This window comes from Salmo salar, chromosome 16 (genome assembly GCF_965601325.2).
Source record: "Salmo salar chromosome 16, fSalSal1, whole genome shotgun sequence".
Classification (NCBI taxonomy): domain Eukaryota; kingdom Metazoa; phylum Chordata; class Actinopteri; order Salmoniformes; family Salmonidae; genus Salmo; species Salmo salar.
Genome location: NC_138306.1, coordinates 77,441,719 through 77,458,124, shown reverse-complemented (window position 1 = coordinate 77,458,124; position 16,406 = coordinate 77,441,719). Strand labels below are relative to the sequence as shown.

The following is a 16,406-nucleotide window of genomic DNA, read 5'->3' as shown; positions in this document are numbered from 1 at the left end:
GATGCGTTCATAAGCAAGTGGGAAGGTGGTAATTACCAGTTGTGAAGTCGTAAATACTTGTATGGCATAAAAATATGCCAGAGCTGCTTTCACTTTTTATATTATAATAGATGAACAGAATCAATTTTGTATTAACAATTTGTATTTTGTTCTTACCATAAATAACAACTACTGAAGATGCCGCCATGCTTGCTGTCTTTTTTGTTGACAAACTAGGTCAGAGAGGTGCAAGTGGGAAACTCGGAGCACAGGGATGATAGACGAGTTTCCCACTAATAATACTAGTTGGAGGTGCGTTCAATTACATTTCTCCCAGTCATATCCTGATATTTACGAAATTACAAGATGTTATGAACGCAGAATTACAATAGGCCTATAATTTATGGTTCAAGGCACCGTCGTAGTCTGTCGAGTGCTCTTGCAAAAGTGGACTGCCGCTCTCGGTGCACAATCATAAATTTGTGTGCCACTTTAAAATGAATGGGAAGCCTTGAAACCGCCGAGTTCCATGTTTGTATCTTCAAATTGAGAGCGGAGTTGAACTCCATGTTGAAACAAAGTTACCAACTCCCTTTTAAATGTATATAACTTTTATTTGTAGATTTTATACCGGTCTGGTACGTCATTGAATAGCCGAGAAATGTAATCGTTTGGATGCGTAATGTATTTAAATAGTGTTTGCGGTTATGTAACTTTGTGCACGTTTATAATTTAATGTTCCTAGTCAGCGAACAATCTAAAACGGAACAAAGTTTTTAGTTTCTATTGTGGATAAAGTCTGGTGTAATGGACCACCAGTCCTCAATAATCACGCAAGTTAGTCGAGATGAAGAGGCGAATAGAGAGAAGGGTAAGTTTTGGAGAAAGTTCTCAAGATGCACGTCATTTGTTTTGCACCACACTCAAAACTTTTCACAGTTAGCTAGCCTAGTTCATCGTCCATTTGGGTGTTTTCAAAGACGAGGACAGTGTTTACGAAACGAAACTGTATCAAATCTGCAATCGTCTACTACCATTGTGTGACCACAATGAATGGCAACAACTAAGCTTCAAATGGCAACATTGTAATACGCGACGCAACTTTTTGACAAGCAAGGTTACTGCGGTGAGGACGGACGAGGCCACTCAATCAAATCGCCTAATCTAGCTACAATTAATTGACGAGGCTGCAGTTGTTGTCTTTCATAGACCTCCTAAAAAAAAGCGAACACTTCTGAAATAACTTGTTGAGAGTTTTAACATTTAAACCGCAGCTGTGCACTAGGCTACAGACCGATGCATTTATAAACGTGTGACTTGTTTACATGAACCATTGTTCTAGAAGACTGGTTAATTAACATGTTTTATGGGTGGTGCGTTCTTGAAAAGCTTTTCCCGCTGTTATGCAATCAGCAGTTACCACAAGAGGACTGTACAGCTTCAATAGCCTAGTATCTACATTATAATGACCCATTCAAAACAGAGATTAAGGCCTGCCCACGCACCTTGTACTTCCTCATTGGCAACATACAACTCGATGGATGGCACAGTTTAACCACAGCCATAGGCTATATGAGAAATGTTATCTTGGTTTGTTGTCCACAACTTGGTCACAACGTTGTCGGAGTGGTAGCTGTGTCTCAGCGATAGACCTCAGAGAAGTCTGGAGATAATGTGTCAAGTGAGGTGGCACCAAGTAGGGATTGTATTTAGTGTGTGTGATGTAATCGTACTAGGTAGACTGTAGTTTTACTTCCTGGTATGAGTAGCTCCTCTATTTGTTTTGATAACACATTACTATACAGTTATTCTCAGAGAAGGGTTTATGTTGCAGTGTTTCCCTAAATTTATAGACACATTTTCTAAATGGATAGTCGTTGGCTCAATGACTGGAAGTCTATGGGAACAGCTAGCATGTCATTGCACTAACGCCAGTAGCAATGTACCCCGTACTTTGCCACAATGGCTGAAATAAATCCTACGGGAAGCACTGTGTTGAAAGCCATGCCCAGGAGACACAAATGGAGTGAGAACCCATGACTTTGACAGACTTCCTGTTTAATGCTGTAACTTCCTGTCTCTAGCTGACCTGGGCCAATGGGCAACCTGCATTACTGGTAACAAACCAACCCTGAGACTTCTCTTGTTTATCAGATGTGAAAGGATTTGATAGGTAGGCAGTATCTGTGTATCTGTGATACAATAAGAGCTCCTTAAAGCCCTCTGGTTGATCTTTCAATCCTTTCATATCTGTTAGGCAGGAGACTCAACCAGGATCTAGGGCTAGGGCCTGGTTTGGAATTGGTCCCCTCTCTTAAAGATACACTATGCAGAAATCGCTCCACCATTTCCTGGTTGCCAGATTCTAATAGTTAATCTAATTTCATCTAAACCGCTGGGAAATATATACTGCTCAAAAAAATAAAGGGAACACTTAAACAACACAATGTAACTCCAAGTCAATCACACTTCTGTGAAATCAAACTGTCCACTTAGGAAGCAACACTGATTGACAATAAATGTCACATGCTGTTGTGCAAATGGAATAGACAACAGGTGGAAATTATAGGCAATTAGCAAGACACCCCCAATAAAGGAGTGGTTCTGCAGGTGGGGACCACAGACCACTTCTCAGTTCCTATGCTTCCTGGCTGATGTTTTGGTCACTTTTGAATGCTGGCGGTGCTTTCACTCTAGTGGTAGCATGAGACGGAGTCTACAACCCACACAAGTGGCTCAGGTAGTGCAGCTCATCCAGGATGGCACATCAATGTGAACTGTGGCAAGAAGGTTTGCTGTGTCTGTCAGCGTAGTGTCCAGAGCATGGAGGCGCTACCAGGAGACAGGCCAGTACATCAGGAGACGTGGAGGAGGTCGTAGGAGGGCAACAACCCAGCAGCAGGACCGCTACCTCCGCCTTTGTGCAAGGAGGAGCAGGAGGAGCACTGCCAGAGCACTGCAAAATGACCTCCAGCAGGCCACAAATGTGCATGTGTCTGCTCAAACGGTCAGAAACAGACTCCATGAGGGTGGTATGAGGGCCTGACGTCCACAGGTGGGGGTTGTGCTTACAGCCCAACACCGTGCAGGATGTTTGGCATTTGCCAGAGAACACCAAGATTGGCAAATTCGCCACTGGCGCCCTGTGATCTTCACAGATGAAAGCAGGTTCACACTGAGCACATGACAGAGTCTGGAGACGCCGTGGAGAACGTTCTGCTGCCTGCAACATCCTCCAGCATGACCGGTTTGGCGGTGGGTCAGTCATAGTGTGGGGTGGCATTTCTTTGGGGGGCCGCACAGCCCTCCATGTGCTCGCCAGAGGTAGCCTGACTGCCATTAGGTACCGAGATGAGATCCTCAGACCCCTTGTGAGACCATATGCTGGTGCGGTTGGTCCTGGGTTCCTCCTAATGCAAGACAATGCTAGACCTCATGTGGCTGGAGTGTGTCAGCAGTTCCTGCAGGAGGAAGGCATTGATGCTATGGACTGGCCCGCCCGTTCCCCAGACCTGAATCCAATTGAGCACATCTGGGACATCATGTCTCGCTCCATCCACCAACACCACGTTGCACCACAGACTGTCCAGGAGTTGGCGGATGCTTTAGTCCAGGTCTGGGAGGAGATCCCTCAGGAGACCATCCGCCACCTCATCAGGAGCATGCCCAGGCGTTGTAGGGAGGTCATACAGGCACATGGAGGCCACACACACTACCGAGCCTCATTTTGACTTGTTTTAAGGACAGTACATCAAAGTTGGATCAGCCTGTAATGTGGTTTTCCACTTTAATTTTGAGTGTGACTCCAAATCCAGACCTCCATGGGTTGATAAATTGGATTTCCATTGATTATTTTTGTGATTTTTGTTGTCAGCACTTTCAACTATGTAAAGAAAAAAGTATTTAATAAGATTATTTATTTCATTCAGATCTAGGATGTGTTGTTTAAGTGTTCCCTTTATTTTTTGGAGCAGTGTATTTCTCCATAACCAAAAACATTGTGTTTGAAGCTGGTGTACAAAACCAATAGTAAAAACAAAACTTAAGAATGGGAAGCATAGAAATAGTGTACATAGAACAGATCTACAGCTCCTTCAACCTGCTTTCAATGAGAGTGACAGATTTATAGCACACATTTATATGTGAATTTGTTTAAGTCGCCCCAAAAAGTTACATATTGTAGCTTTAAAGGAGAGGTAATGGATTCGACGTATACCTTCTGAGGCCCTATTCCCAGGACGCTGTCTGCTCTCTGTAACCTGCCTTGTTGTGTGACATCTGATCCTGCTGCGTCAGTGGTGGTGGGCTGACACGATGTGTTTCCCCCTCTGATCTGCCCCCGCATTTCCCCTTCCTGTTTTGGTTTGGCCTGGACGTGGCAGTGGGCAGAGGAGGGTCACAGGTCTGGAACAGGCCAGAGAAAGAGAGGGAGAGAAAGAAAGGGGGGACAGTGAAAGAGTTTGTAACACGGTCACGTTGCGAGTGACAGAAAGACGGGGAATAAAGAGAATGAAAGGGGGAGAAAAGGGAGGAGAGTTTAAGGAAAACATTTGTCCCTTTTCTGATTGGACAGAAGTTTGCAGAGAGCGAGTAGTGGAACTCTAGAGCTTCATTATATTAAACAAAAACTCTACATAAAATTGAAGTCAGTTTAGTCTTAAGAAAATGTTTTATTCCAAGATTGGCAGTCATAGTCAGGCAACGCTTAGAAATAGAGATTCGACATTATAATAAATTGAGTTAGATGTAGTGATTTAAGTGGCTACTCAAATTGTCACTGATTTGAAGTGACATGCCCCTCATGACTTTCTTAGCTAAGTTTACATATTCCTCATGGAAATATTAAAGCTGCACAATCATATCTCTCGTCTAAAGGACATTCCTCTTATAACTAATAACCAAGTAAAGTCTGTTTTATCTGTTCATTGTTTTTCATTCAAACCATTGGGAAAAGGTTGAAGCGAAATGACCGCAATGAGGTCAAAGACTAAAGATGCTATAAATTACATACATTTTGCTGGAATGAACTTGAAAAACAACCATTACATCACATGTATTATCCTTTGCGCATACAGTATATCTGCAGAAATAGGTTGTTCGCATCGGGACAAATCCCAACTCGGGCTCCAGGAATTTCCATGAATACGTTCAATCGACATCACCCCACAAGTTACGCAAGAGTTCAAACTACAGCATGTACATGTGTCTCAAGTTAAGACTCGGTGAATAAACCACATCAGGGAGAAGTGAGAGTAAATAGATACAGGAAGACTGTGTGACTGACGGATGGACCCATTCTTTTCTTCCAGGTCCCCCACCCTCGTCGTCTAAGAAGCCCAGGAGTCGAGGCCTGTTCCACAGCCTCTTCTGCTGCCTATGTCATGACCAGGCTGAGCCCCCGCCGGTCAACAACAACGCCCCGCTACTGGTGGAGGAGAATGGGACTGTCTCCAAGGTATGTACCACTGCTCTCTTTAATGGTCCAGGGATGTTTTATAATCTATGTACAGTGGGGGAAAAAGTATTTGATCCCCTGCTGATTTTGTACGTTTGCCCACTGACAAAGAAAGGATCTGTCTATAATTTTAATGGTAGGTTTATTTGAACAGTGAGAGATATAGAATAACAACAAAAATATCCAGAAAAACACATGTCAAAAATGTTATAAATTGATTTGCATTTTAATTAGGGAAATAAGTATTTGACCCCCTCTCAATCAGAAAGATTTCTGGCTCCCAGGTGTCTTTTATACAGGTAACGAGCTGAGATTAGGAGCACACTCTTAAAGGGAGTGCTCCTAACCGCAGCTTGTTACCTGTAAAAAAGACACCTGTCCACAGAAGCAATCAATCAATCAGATCCCAAACTCTCCACCATGGCCAAGACCAAAGAGCTCTCCAAGGATGTCAGGGACAAGATTGTAGACCTACACAAGGCTGGAATGGGCTACAAGACCATCGACAAGCAGCTTGGTGAGAAGGTGACAACATTTGGTGCAAATGGAAGAAACACAAAAGAACTGTCAATATCCCTCGGCCTGGGGCTCCATGCAAGATCTCACCTCGTGGAGTTGCAATGATCATGAGAACGGTGAGGAATCAGCCCAGAACTACACGGGAGGATCTTGTCAATGATCTCAAGGCAGCTGGGACCATAGTCACCAAGAAAACAATTGGTAACACACTACGCCGTGAAGGACTGAAATCCTGCAGCGCCCGCAAGGTCCCCCTGCTCAAGAATACATATACATGCCCATCTGAAGTTTGCCAATGAACATCTGAATGACTCAGAGGACAACTGGTGAAAGTGTTGTGGTCAGATGAGACCAAAATGGATCTCTTGGAATTCAACTCAACTCGCTGTGTTTGGAGGAGGAGGAATGCTGCCTATGACCCCAAGAACACCATCTCCACCGTCAAACATGGAGGTGGAAACATTATGCTTTGGGGGTGTTTTTCTGCTAAGGGGACAGGACAACTTCACCGCATCAAAGGGACGATGGACGGGGCCATGTACCGTCAAATCTTGGGTGAGAACCTCCTTCCCTCAGCCAGGGCATTGAAAATGGGTCGTGGATGGGTATTCCAGCATGACAATGACCCAAAACACACGGCCAACGCAACAAAGGAGTGGCTCAATAAGAAGCACATTAAGGTCCTGGAGTGGTCTAGCCAGTCTCCAGACCTTAATCCCATAGAAAATCTGTGGAGGGAGCTGAAGGTTCGAGTTGCCAAACGTCAGCCTCGAAACCTTAATGACTTGGAGAAGATCTGCAAAGAGGAGCGGGACAAAATCCCTCCTGAGATGTATGAAAACCTGGTGGCCAACTACAAGAAACGTCTGACCTCTGTGATTGCCAACAAGGGTTTTGCCACCAAGTACTAAGTCATGTTTTGCAGAGGGGTCAAATACTTATTTCCCTCATTAAAATGCAAATCATTTTATAACATTTTTGACATGTGTTTTTCTGGATTTTTTGGTTATTCTGTCTCTCACCGTTCAAATAAACCTACCATTAAAATTATAGACTGATCATTTGACATGTCAGTGGGCAAACATACAAAATCAGCAGGGGATCAAATACTTTTTCCCCCACTGTATATGCAGTGTTTGTGTAGGTCCAGGTAAATGCTCTGGTCTAGTTTGTATATGCAGTGTTTGTCAGTTCAGGTAAATGCTGTGGTCTAGTTTACATATGCAGTGTTTGCGTAGGTCCAGGTAAATGCTGTTTTGTGGTCATAGTAAATGTTACAAACTAGGACGTGACTTGATGTTGGTGTTTTTTTTTAGGTCTATGTCACAGTGTAGTTTGTATTTTACATGTATCATGACAAATGTTGGTTTGTGTACGTTAATTGTGTGTGTGTTTCAGGTCCAAGTCAGACCGCTGCTGCCTCAGGCCAAGTCAAAAGACGCAGGGAAGATCTGTGTTGTCATAGACCTGGATGAAACACTGGTCCACAGCTCATTCAAGGTAAGACCAGGAACATACTGCTGCACCATTTACAGTAGTAATATTATATAGTCACAGATGCATTTTGCCATCATCCATGAGCTCTAAAGCTATTGGTGAACTTTGATACAATTGCTGTACCATTTAATTTGGGGTTTAGCTTTTCTTAAAAATATGTCCTATCCTCGCAAATGCTATGGACACAAATGTTTTTGTGTTCCTTTTTGCATCTCCTGTTTTCTTTTTATGGAAAGAGATTTTTTTCCCCTCTTGTGAAAGCATGACATCACCAGGCAGTAATGTCCAATAGTAATGAGAAACACTCTGAGAGCGAGGAAAGAGATTGGTTTCTCCACAGTATTATTGTTGGCAGTCACAATGACATCTGTCATTGTTGCCACTTTCACACATCCAGACTAGCTGTTTTTTTTATTCTAAATACACATGGTGTCTCTCATGTATACTGTGTTTCTGGTGTTTAGGATGTCTTTCAAGTGGTTTTGTTCAAAATAATGTATCTTTATTATTCCCACAGCCGGTGAACAATGCTGATTTTATCATTCCCGTAGAGATCGATGGAACTGTTCATCAGGTGAGCCTATCACTACGTATGGTGACGAGCTTAACTATCACAGACCAATGCCATCGGCCTCTACCTTTCCATGTTAAATCCTTTAGTATTATTAAGGTACATTATGGCTCCCTACAATACTGTATATCTGTATGTTACAAACTGCCCAGTCACTAGCCACTTTCCCCAGGGCTGGTTCTGGGCTGGGTTAGAATGGCATCTGAGGCCTTGGGTTTTCTACCACAAAAGGAACATTGGAGTCACGGTGAGAGACTGTCACCTCCTACATGGTTCTGAAGTTGGAGCCAACAGTGTATCTTGGGCCTGGGCCTGATTCAAGTAATCCAGGATAGGTTTGTTCAGAAAGGTAAAGCCTATTCTGCATGACTTGGTTCAGGACTATGACCCTCGGCAGCAGACCACTACGGAAAGAAGACGGCTCAATGCATCTGAGTGGGGGGATGTTTTTCATTTTGGAAAAGATGAGAGGTGGAAAGACAATGTATTTGGTTATTTGTTTAAACCTTAAACTTAACATACAATGTATCCATCCAGGTATATGTGTTAAAGCGACCTCACGTGGATGAGTTCCTTAAGAGGATGGGAGAGCTGTTTGAATGTATTCTGTTCACAGCTAGCCTGGCTAAGGTGAGGACAACACCATGTTAAACCAGAAAATGACTCAATGCAATCAAAACAAGTTTGTTTTAAAAGGCCCGTTGCTGTCAAAAACGTGATATTTCTGTGTTTTATATTTCCACGCTGTGGTTGGAATAGTGGTGTGAAAATGATAATGCCCTTTTTGAAAAGACTGCCTTTAATTTCAGCCTGTTTTGGTGGGATGGAGTTTTGGCCTGCCTGGTGACATCACCAGGGAGTAAATTTAGTTAATAGACCAATAAGAAAGAGTTCCAAACCTCACTGCCAATAACAGAGAGCATTCAGTTTCCCCTCCACACTCAGACCACTCCCAAACATTCCTAGCAAAATTCTTGCTAGAGAAATTGCTCATTTCTAAGAAGCTATTTGTTTCTTTTTGACTATGTTTTCAATTAAAAATCACAGTAAGGTACTTAATTGTTACCCAGAAATGATTTGATATTGAGAGAAACAGCTTTATTGGACCTTTTTTTAAGGCTGGTCAAAAGCTGCAAAGGACAGGAAATCACAAATGTCACTTGTTTTCCTCACCTGATACGGAGACCCCGATGTGTGTTTCTCCAGTATGCTGACCCAGTGTCAGACCTGCTGGATAAGTGGGGTGCGTTCCGCGGCCGTCTGTTCCGTGAGTCGTGTGTGTTCCACCGGGGGAACTACGTAAAGGACCTGAGTCGTCTGGGCAGGGACCTGAACAAGGTCATCATCATAGACAACTCCCCAGCCTCCTACGTCTTCCACCCAGACAACGCTGTAAGAACCACTCTCCTCCTCATCCTCCTCCTTGGCCCACTCCTCTTTCTGTTTCTCCTCCTCTTTCAGCATCCATTAGTTTAAAAAAAAATATGGCAGATTTTGGCTGACTGGCTTTATCAAACTTTTAGTTATGTGAAAACGTTTTGCAATTAAAATTGTATAGATAACTACAGATTTATAAACTATAAACCTTTTTCTGAATCATTTATAAACTATACCATTATATGACTGAAGGACCATGTAGAAGCAGGATGTCGTACCACTTGAAGGAAAGTGCCATCAGCTGTCTCTCTAGCTGCATTCTAACTAGTTCACTGTAGTTCATTGAAACCAGAGCCTTGCTCTCGTCGTAACTTGCTGTATGACCGACTCTGGTGCCTCGCCGTTGTAATTATCTCATTGTAACTACATGTCTGACTCTGTCCCTTCTATGTGTGGCTGCAGGTGCCTGTGGCGTCGTGGTTTGATGACATGGCCGACACCGAGCTCCTGGATCTAATCCCCTTCTTCGAAGGGCTTAGTAAAGTGGAGGATGTCTACACGGTGCTCAGGCAACAGAGGGACTCCAGTTAGCAGTGCTGTCAGTCACCCTACCTCTCTACTACCGCCATCTACAGGACAGACCGAGAACCGCGGCCTTAAAGCATCTTCACACCACAACCGTACACCCCCTCAGCCTACCGTCCACCAGATCAACCACAAGACTTTCACCTCCAAGCCCACCCCTCTTCTTCAACCCTTCAGACCCACGCTAGTACTGCCCTCTATTGGGGGAAACAGAGGACTTGACCCTCCAGAACACAATCTACCATCCCTCAACCACAGATGGGCTTGTGTAGATAGATGTTGTGGGTTATAATGAGTTAGGTTTTTATACAGTGCCTTTCATCAAATGTCATTGGAACATACAGGACAGTCAGTAGAGGGAATCTACAGCGTTCTTCACAATGAAGAAAAAACATGTAGCATGAAGGTAATGGGAGCGAACCCCCAGGATCCAATCAGAATCAGTTCTACAACGCCGGGTTGGAGTCGATAAGTTTCCGGAAGACCAAACAGTTCTAGAACTCTGTATGGAAAAACAAATGATAGCTGTATGAATGGATATTTACTACTTTTAACACTTTAATGTGTATTTCATTCACTTATTCCCCAAGAGACAATTTAAAATTTTTAACAAGCAAAGCATTGGCTTTGTGTAAGTCAAGTTGTTTTACTTCTTTCATCGCTCAGCTAGTATCATAATGACTAGCAGAATGGGCATCAATACTTGTTAAGGGGGACGGAATCATGGAGAATGACATTAACCAGTTACTGCAGCTATCAAAACGTTCCATGTCCCTTAATCGTATTTGTTTAATTAGATTTTTTATTAAAACCATAGGAATATGTGCGATAATGTGCCAGATAACATTTATACGGGGAAATTGCCCTGTTTTCATAAATACAGTAGTCAGATGACTGAACTGCACCTTAAATTACAATATAATCTTTAAGGATTTTTTGGGGGATTACTATGTCTGTGGACTATGGACCTCAACCCAGACAGACTAAATGCTCCAGCTCAGACACATGGACACACTGCCAGTACCAGTCAATGGCCTGGAAAACCATTGGTATTCTGCAAGAGGACCTGGATATGTGTTGGAAAAACATATTTAGATTATGTCCAGACAAACTGTTGGTCGTCCCTTTGCTGCCGTAACAACGCTACATCCATGGAGGAGGGCTGGGCGACTATATTGTGAATACCGGTATGGATCCACATATCGCTATATATTTTTACAATAACAGAATTTTGATACAGTGCTAAATTAAATTAAATGAAAAGTACTACAAATTGGACTAGTTCACTGTCAATTTTGTCCTGGTTTGGTTGAATATAAAACCATCAGAATGGAGAAAGCCCATTTAAAATCACAATTTATTTGTTGCCATTCTAGGTCATGCACTAATCATAAAACACATTTAGACAAAAAATATATTTTTGCTGTGACGCCCAGCCTTACCATGGAGGAAAGGTGTTGAGACTGTGTGTTAGCCATCTGGTTTTGACAAGCACACTTCTCCCTCCTTTTACTGGAAACAGTACTTGAATACTTTCCCTTTTATGAGGACTTTAAAAAAAAAAAAATTAAGGATTGCAAATACTATGCTTCTTTAGACCAGATTGTAGGATTTGGGTAGTTTGGTTTTTAAACTTCTTAAGCTTCAGACACAAGGTAGGACTATATTAATTGGTACTTACCTGGGTTTGGAACAATAAAATAATTGTTATTTGTAAGTAAAAACTAAGAGATGGTCTATCAGGAAGTGAACAGGAAGAGTAGTTTAATGGATTGAGTGATTCGTATTGATTGATACTGTTTTATGAATGCATGGGGAAAAGCCACTGTGTTGGAGTTGACTAAAGGCCTACTAAAATACCTTGTTAAATAAGATGATTCAGAGTTTAAATAACCAGTAGACCCATGATAAATCTATCAGTATTAAGAAATAATAATACATTAAATCTATCAGTATTAAGAAATAATAATACATTAAATTTCACATTCCAACTTTAAACACTCACCAAGTGCCTGTGTCAATCAAGTTAGATACAAAAGACAAGACCATTTTTGTTTTTTGTGTTTTCATCTTTTTCTTTTGGCAAGTGGGTTGGCCCTTTGTTAGTGTTATCCAAAGGAGCAACAGAAATCACTGTAGTACAAATCCAGAATGTTGCGTGCTCTCTAACAATGCGTTAATGGATTCACACACAATAGGAACTGGGTGAATCCTGGTTTGAAATTCAAGCCACCCCCAGCCATCTAGATAATGTAACATCTAGATACGATTTACACACATTTTAAATGTATTTTTTTTTCTTCATATCTCAAGGCATGATTTCTGTCATTAAAACTCAGTAGGGATATTTACTGTAGTAGATTCAGTCCCTTTCAACTGCTTCAGGGCTGTTCCCTAGTCATTCACAGTGCTTTGGAGAAGAGCTTTCTATCACCATGGGGAACTTGACCTATTGCTATACCTCTTCTTCCTGTATTCAAACACATTAAATAATATATGCATATATTATACACATATGTATATTTTGTTTTGCACTGTAATAAAGCAAACAAAAAAATGAAATTAATATATAATGGATTATTCATGTGACTTATGATTGAATAGCTGTAACGTAGTTTGTGGACCGTCTTTTTATCATACCAAATTGTATTGAACTGTTTAATTATATCTTCCATAAATGCAATCATTAAATAACCAGTGAAGGTGCTTTTGTGTTCAGGCACTCCATCCTCAGCAAAACAACCAGCCACGATTTGACATCGAAGCACATTCAAAAGTAACAATATTTTTGTAAGCTCTATCCTAAGATATTGTCTGACGGTTTTATTGGATAAAATCCTTCATTCAAACTATGGATGTCAGTATTTAATGACGGTCGGGAAAATATAACATCTTTATAAACCTTTTTTTTTTTTTACTTAATTATAGAATTAAAGTGTTAATTTCCAATCAATATATTTTCAAAATAAATATGTGTAACAGATGTGTACAATTTATTTATATCCATACACAGGCATTCATACCCACCATTATAAACCATTATAACACCTTCAGATACCCAAGAGTGTTGCATACCGATTTGACTTGACTGGAATCCACCCTTCTTAACATTTCTCTCCCAAGGTTACTTTCTGCCCTTTACAACTGACTGAAGATCAGCTTTGCTCATAACCCCAACCATTGAGTAAAACATCAAAACTGATCCTGAAACAGTTGTTTGGGGCATAAGTACCACATTTCATCATCACATTCCGCTTTTCTGTCTCGCTCATTACATGCAGCTTTACTTGATCAGATAGACCGCATTCTTATATAGTACCTTCAAACACTAAAACAGTCTCAGACATTCGATTCCTGGTCATAACAGAATCAACATTTCCCATTCTCTCCCCCTTGCCTCTACTTCCACATCACGTTCAGTTTGGCGCTGCTCTTGGCCTTTCCCATGGCGAAGGTAACCGTCCCGCTCATGTCTGGTCTGGTCTGTTTCAGGTTCAGTTTGTGGACGGTTCCGTGGTTCTCTAAGCGGACATCAGGGCTGGACTGGATGGTCTCTCCGTTCAGAGTCCAGACTGGGGGCCTGCTGATGGCCACGGACACCTCACACTGGAAACAGGCCTGGTCAGGAGCTGTCACCGCCACATCCTCCAGCTCTGTCTCTATCACCAGGGACTGGGCTGGAGAGGCAAGGGGATGGAGGGTTAAAAGAGATGGGTCACTTTTTCCACAAAAGGTCAGGAACATCATTCTACGTGTGTGAGGGAGAGAGAGAAATGTGAAAAGGGTAAGGTGAGAGATTGAGAGGAATAAAGTGACAGAGGGACATGTCGAAAAACAGCAACAATATGTCAATACGGACATATTGTTTTACAAGACACCACAATCCACTCACCTTCCACCAGGAGTTGGGCTGTGGACGTGTGCTCCCCAACCTCTATACTATAGGTACCCTCGTCCTCTACAGTCGCCTCGTGGATGGTCAGTTTATGGTAGCAGCCATCACTGTGGATCTCTAGCCTATCAGAAGACACCAGCTCTGCCTTGCCTCTGTACCATGTGAGGTCACAGCGCGGCGTGGACACGGTGCAGTCCAGAATCACGCGGTGCTTCTCCAGAGCCGTGCGGTCTCTCAGAGGCTTCACGATGGACACGGGGGCCTCTGTGAAAAAATATGAGAAGTACAGATATTTCAGTGAAGAGAACTGATTTGAGGTCAGATCATGGACACAGGGAGTTCTGTCACCCACAACAGAGGTTTGGGTTTCTGTCTGCTTATAAGAACTGAAGTCAGACCAGCTGGAACATCACACAGAGATAGGTGAGGTAGACCTGCAGCCCGGTAGGTAAACACTTACCTTCCACCTCGAGGTAGGCTGTTGATTCTGTCTGTTTGGTCACAAAGCGGATTTCCCCAGAATCTTCAGCTTTAACGTTGCACATGAGAAGGAAGTGTTTGGTCCCTGAAGGAAGAAATACACACATGGAATGTCAATGTTTTTTCTATTATTTATTTGACCTTTACCAGGTAGGTCAATGAAGAACAAATGATTCACCGCAATCATGAAGTTTAATGGTTTGATAGATTAACTGATTGACTGATGTATCACTAACCCTCTGTGCGTATCTTGATGGTGCTAGTGGGTCGTATCTTGTGTCCATCCTTGTACCACTCCCCAGTCACGTCCTCCATGGACACCTCACACATGAACACAGCATTCTGGTCCTCCTGGACATACAGGTCCTCCAGCCCATGTAGCACCTCCAGTTCAGGCACTGTGGAGGGAGATTGGAAGATTGGTTCAACACATTGGAACATTGGAACGTAGTAACAGTGTGCAAACGTAACCGTGCCAACAATGGAAGAGCATTAGTCAGGCAGCCATGACCTCTAGGTGGCAGTAGTACGCAGTACAAGGTTGGCTGTGTTGGCCTGTTTCAGCCTTCCTGTCACTATAACTGAACACTAGAGGTCAATGAAGAGTACCATTGGTGAGAGTACTGAGATGTTTTACATGCACTTGAAATGAAGAGTGTTCTGCAGTGATTTGATAAGGAGAGTGTACAGTATATTACCATAGACCTCCAGGTTACAGGATGTATTGACGTCTCCTACGTCACAGGTGTAGGTGCCTACATCAGAGAGGCTACACTGTAGCAGCTGACAGAACCTCTTCCTCCCCATGGAGTAAATCCGGTACTGGGTCTTCCCTGGCTTCAGCTCTGTCCCATTCTACAGTCAACAAGAAAGACAGGGGACCCACATTATTACCGTATTCTCAGGGATAGACAACACACATTTAATGAGATCAAACTGTTTACTTCCTGTCTGTGCCTTTTCTACATAACATGGTAATACACTACTGACACAAATACGGCAGGTCTATTGGTTGTATATCTATTACCTTCAGCCACCTGACCTCCACGTTCTGTCTGGACAGCTCACACTCCAATGTGGCAGGAGAGCCCTGCTCCAGTCTCATGTCTACCAGCTTCTTCATGATAGTCACTGGAGTCTCTGGGAAAGAACAACAACATGGAAGAAATGTTAAGAAATGTTCTATACTATAAGATCGAATCCAGCCACAGCTCTCCAGGATTAAAGACCCCTGTTTTAGATAACTGGATATTCATGATGATGTTCTCGACCCTCAACCTTCTCCCTCCTTCTCTATCTCTGTACCACAAACGCTGTCTCGGCCTCTGAATGATCGGCTATGAAAAGCCAACTGACATTTACTCCTGAGGTGCTGACCTGTTGCACCCTCTACATTACAACCACTGGGATTATTATTTGACCCTGCTGGTCATCTATGAACGTTTGAACATCTTGAAGAATCAAATCAAATCAAAGTGTATTTGTCACGTGCGCCGAATACAACAGGTGTAGACCTTACAGTGAAATGCTTACTTACAGGCTCTAACCAATAGTGCGAAAAAAATATGTGTGTGTGTGTAGGTAAGTAAAGAAATAAAACAACAGTAAAAAGACATTTGAAAATAAGAGTAGCAAGGCTATATACAGACACCGGTTAGTCAGGCTTATTGAGGTAGTATGTACATGTAGGTATGGTTAAAGTGACTATGCATATATGATGAACAGAGAGTAGCAGTAGCGTAAAAGGAGGGGTTGGCGGGTGGCGGGACACAATGCAGATAGCCCGGTTAGCCAATGTGCAGGAGTACTGGTTGGTTGGGGCAATTGAGGTAGTATGTACATGGATGTATGGTTAAAGTGACTATGCATATAAGATAAACAGAGAGTAGCAGCAGCGTAAAAGAGGGGTTGGGGGGGGGCACACAATGCAAATAGTCCGGGTAACCATTTGGTTACCTGTTCAGGAGTCTTATGGCTTGGGGGTAAAAACTGTTGAGAAGCCTTTTTGTCCTAGACTTGGCACTCCGGTACCGCTTGCCATGCGGTAG

General features: G+C 42.7%; 2 protein-coding genes across 2 annotated transcripts in view; one reads left to right on the top strand and one right to left on the bottom strand.

Moving 5' to 3' along the window:
- The first annotated feature begins 495 nt into the window (after positions 1–495).
- LOC106574744 (carboxy-terminal domain RNA polymerase II polypeptide A small phosphatase 1) lies at positions 496–12,966 on the top strand. The gene is made up of 7 exons (XM_014150775.3): positions 496–850; positions 5,289–5,434; positions 7,352–7,453; positions 7,968–8,024; positions 8,559–8,651; positions 9,228–9,413; positions 9,861–12,966. The coding sequence occupies exons 1-7, from the start codon at positions 787–789 to the stop codon at positions 9,987–9,989; spliced, it is 777 nt and encodes a 258-aa protein (XP_014006250.1). The 5' UTR covers positions 496–786; the 3' UTR covers positions 9,990–12,966.
- Positions 12,954–16,406, bottom strand: part of LOC106574694 (obscurin-like protein 1) — a 19,756-nt gene continuing 16,303 nt past the window's right edge. Inside the window, exons 20-25 of the mRNA XM_045697862.2 lie at positions 15,386–15,498; positions 15,057–15,213; positions 14,595–14,756; positions 14,339–14,443; positions 13,876–14,142; positions 12,954–13,660 (exon numbers count right to left, since the gene is read on the bottom strand). Of these exons, the coding sequence (XP_045553818.1) occupies positions 13,383–13,660; positions 13,876–14,142; positions 14,339–14,443; positions 14,595–14,756; positions 15,057–15,213; positions 15,386–15,498 (1,082 nt within the window). The 3' untranslated portion in view covers positions 12,954–13,382. The remainder of the gene's footprint in view (positions 13,661–13,875; positions 14,143–14,338; positions 14,444–14,594; positions 14,757–15,056; positions 15,214–15,385; positions 15,499–16,406) is intronic.

Bases quoted from the DNA above. Each gene is read 5' to 3' on its own strand.
- LOC106574744 (XM_014150775.3), top strand. From the start codon at position 787: ATGGACCACCAGTCCTCAATAATCACGCAAGTTAGTCGAGATGAAGAG. The intron at 8,652-9,227 runs GTGAGGACAACA...GTGTTTCTCCAG, and splicing joins TCACAGCTAGCCTGGCTAAG to TATGCTGACCCAGTGTCAGA. The intron at 9,414-9,860 runs GTAAGAACCACT...GTGTGGCTGCAG, and splicing joins TCTTCCACCCAGACAACGCT to GTGCCTGTGGCGTCGTGGTT.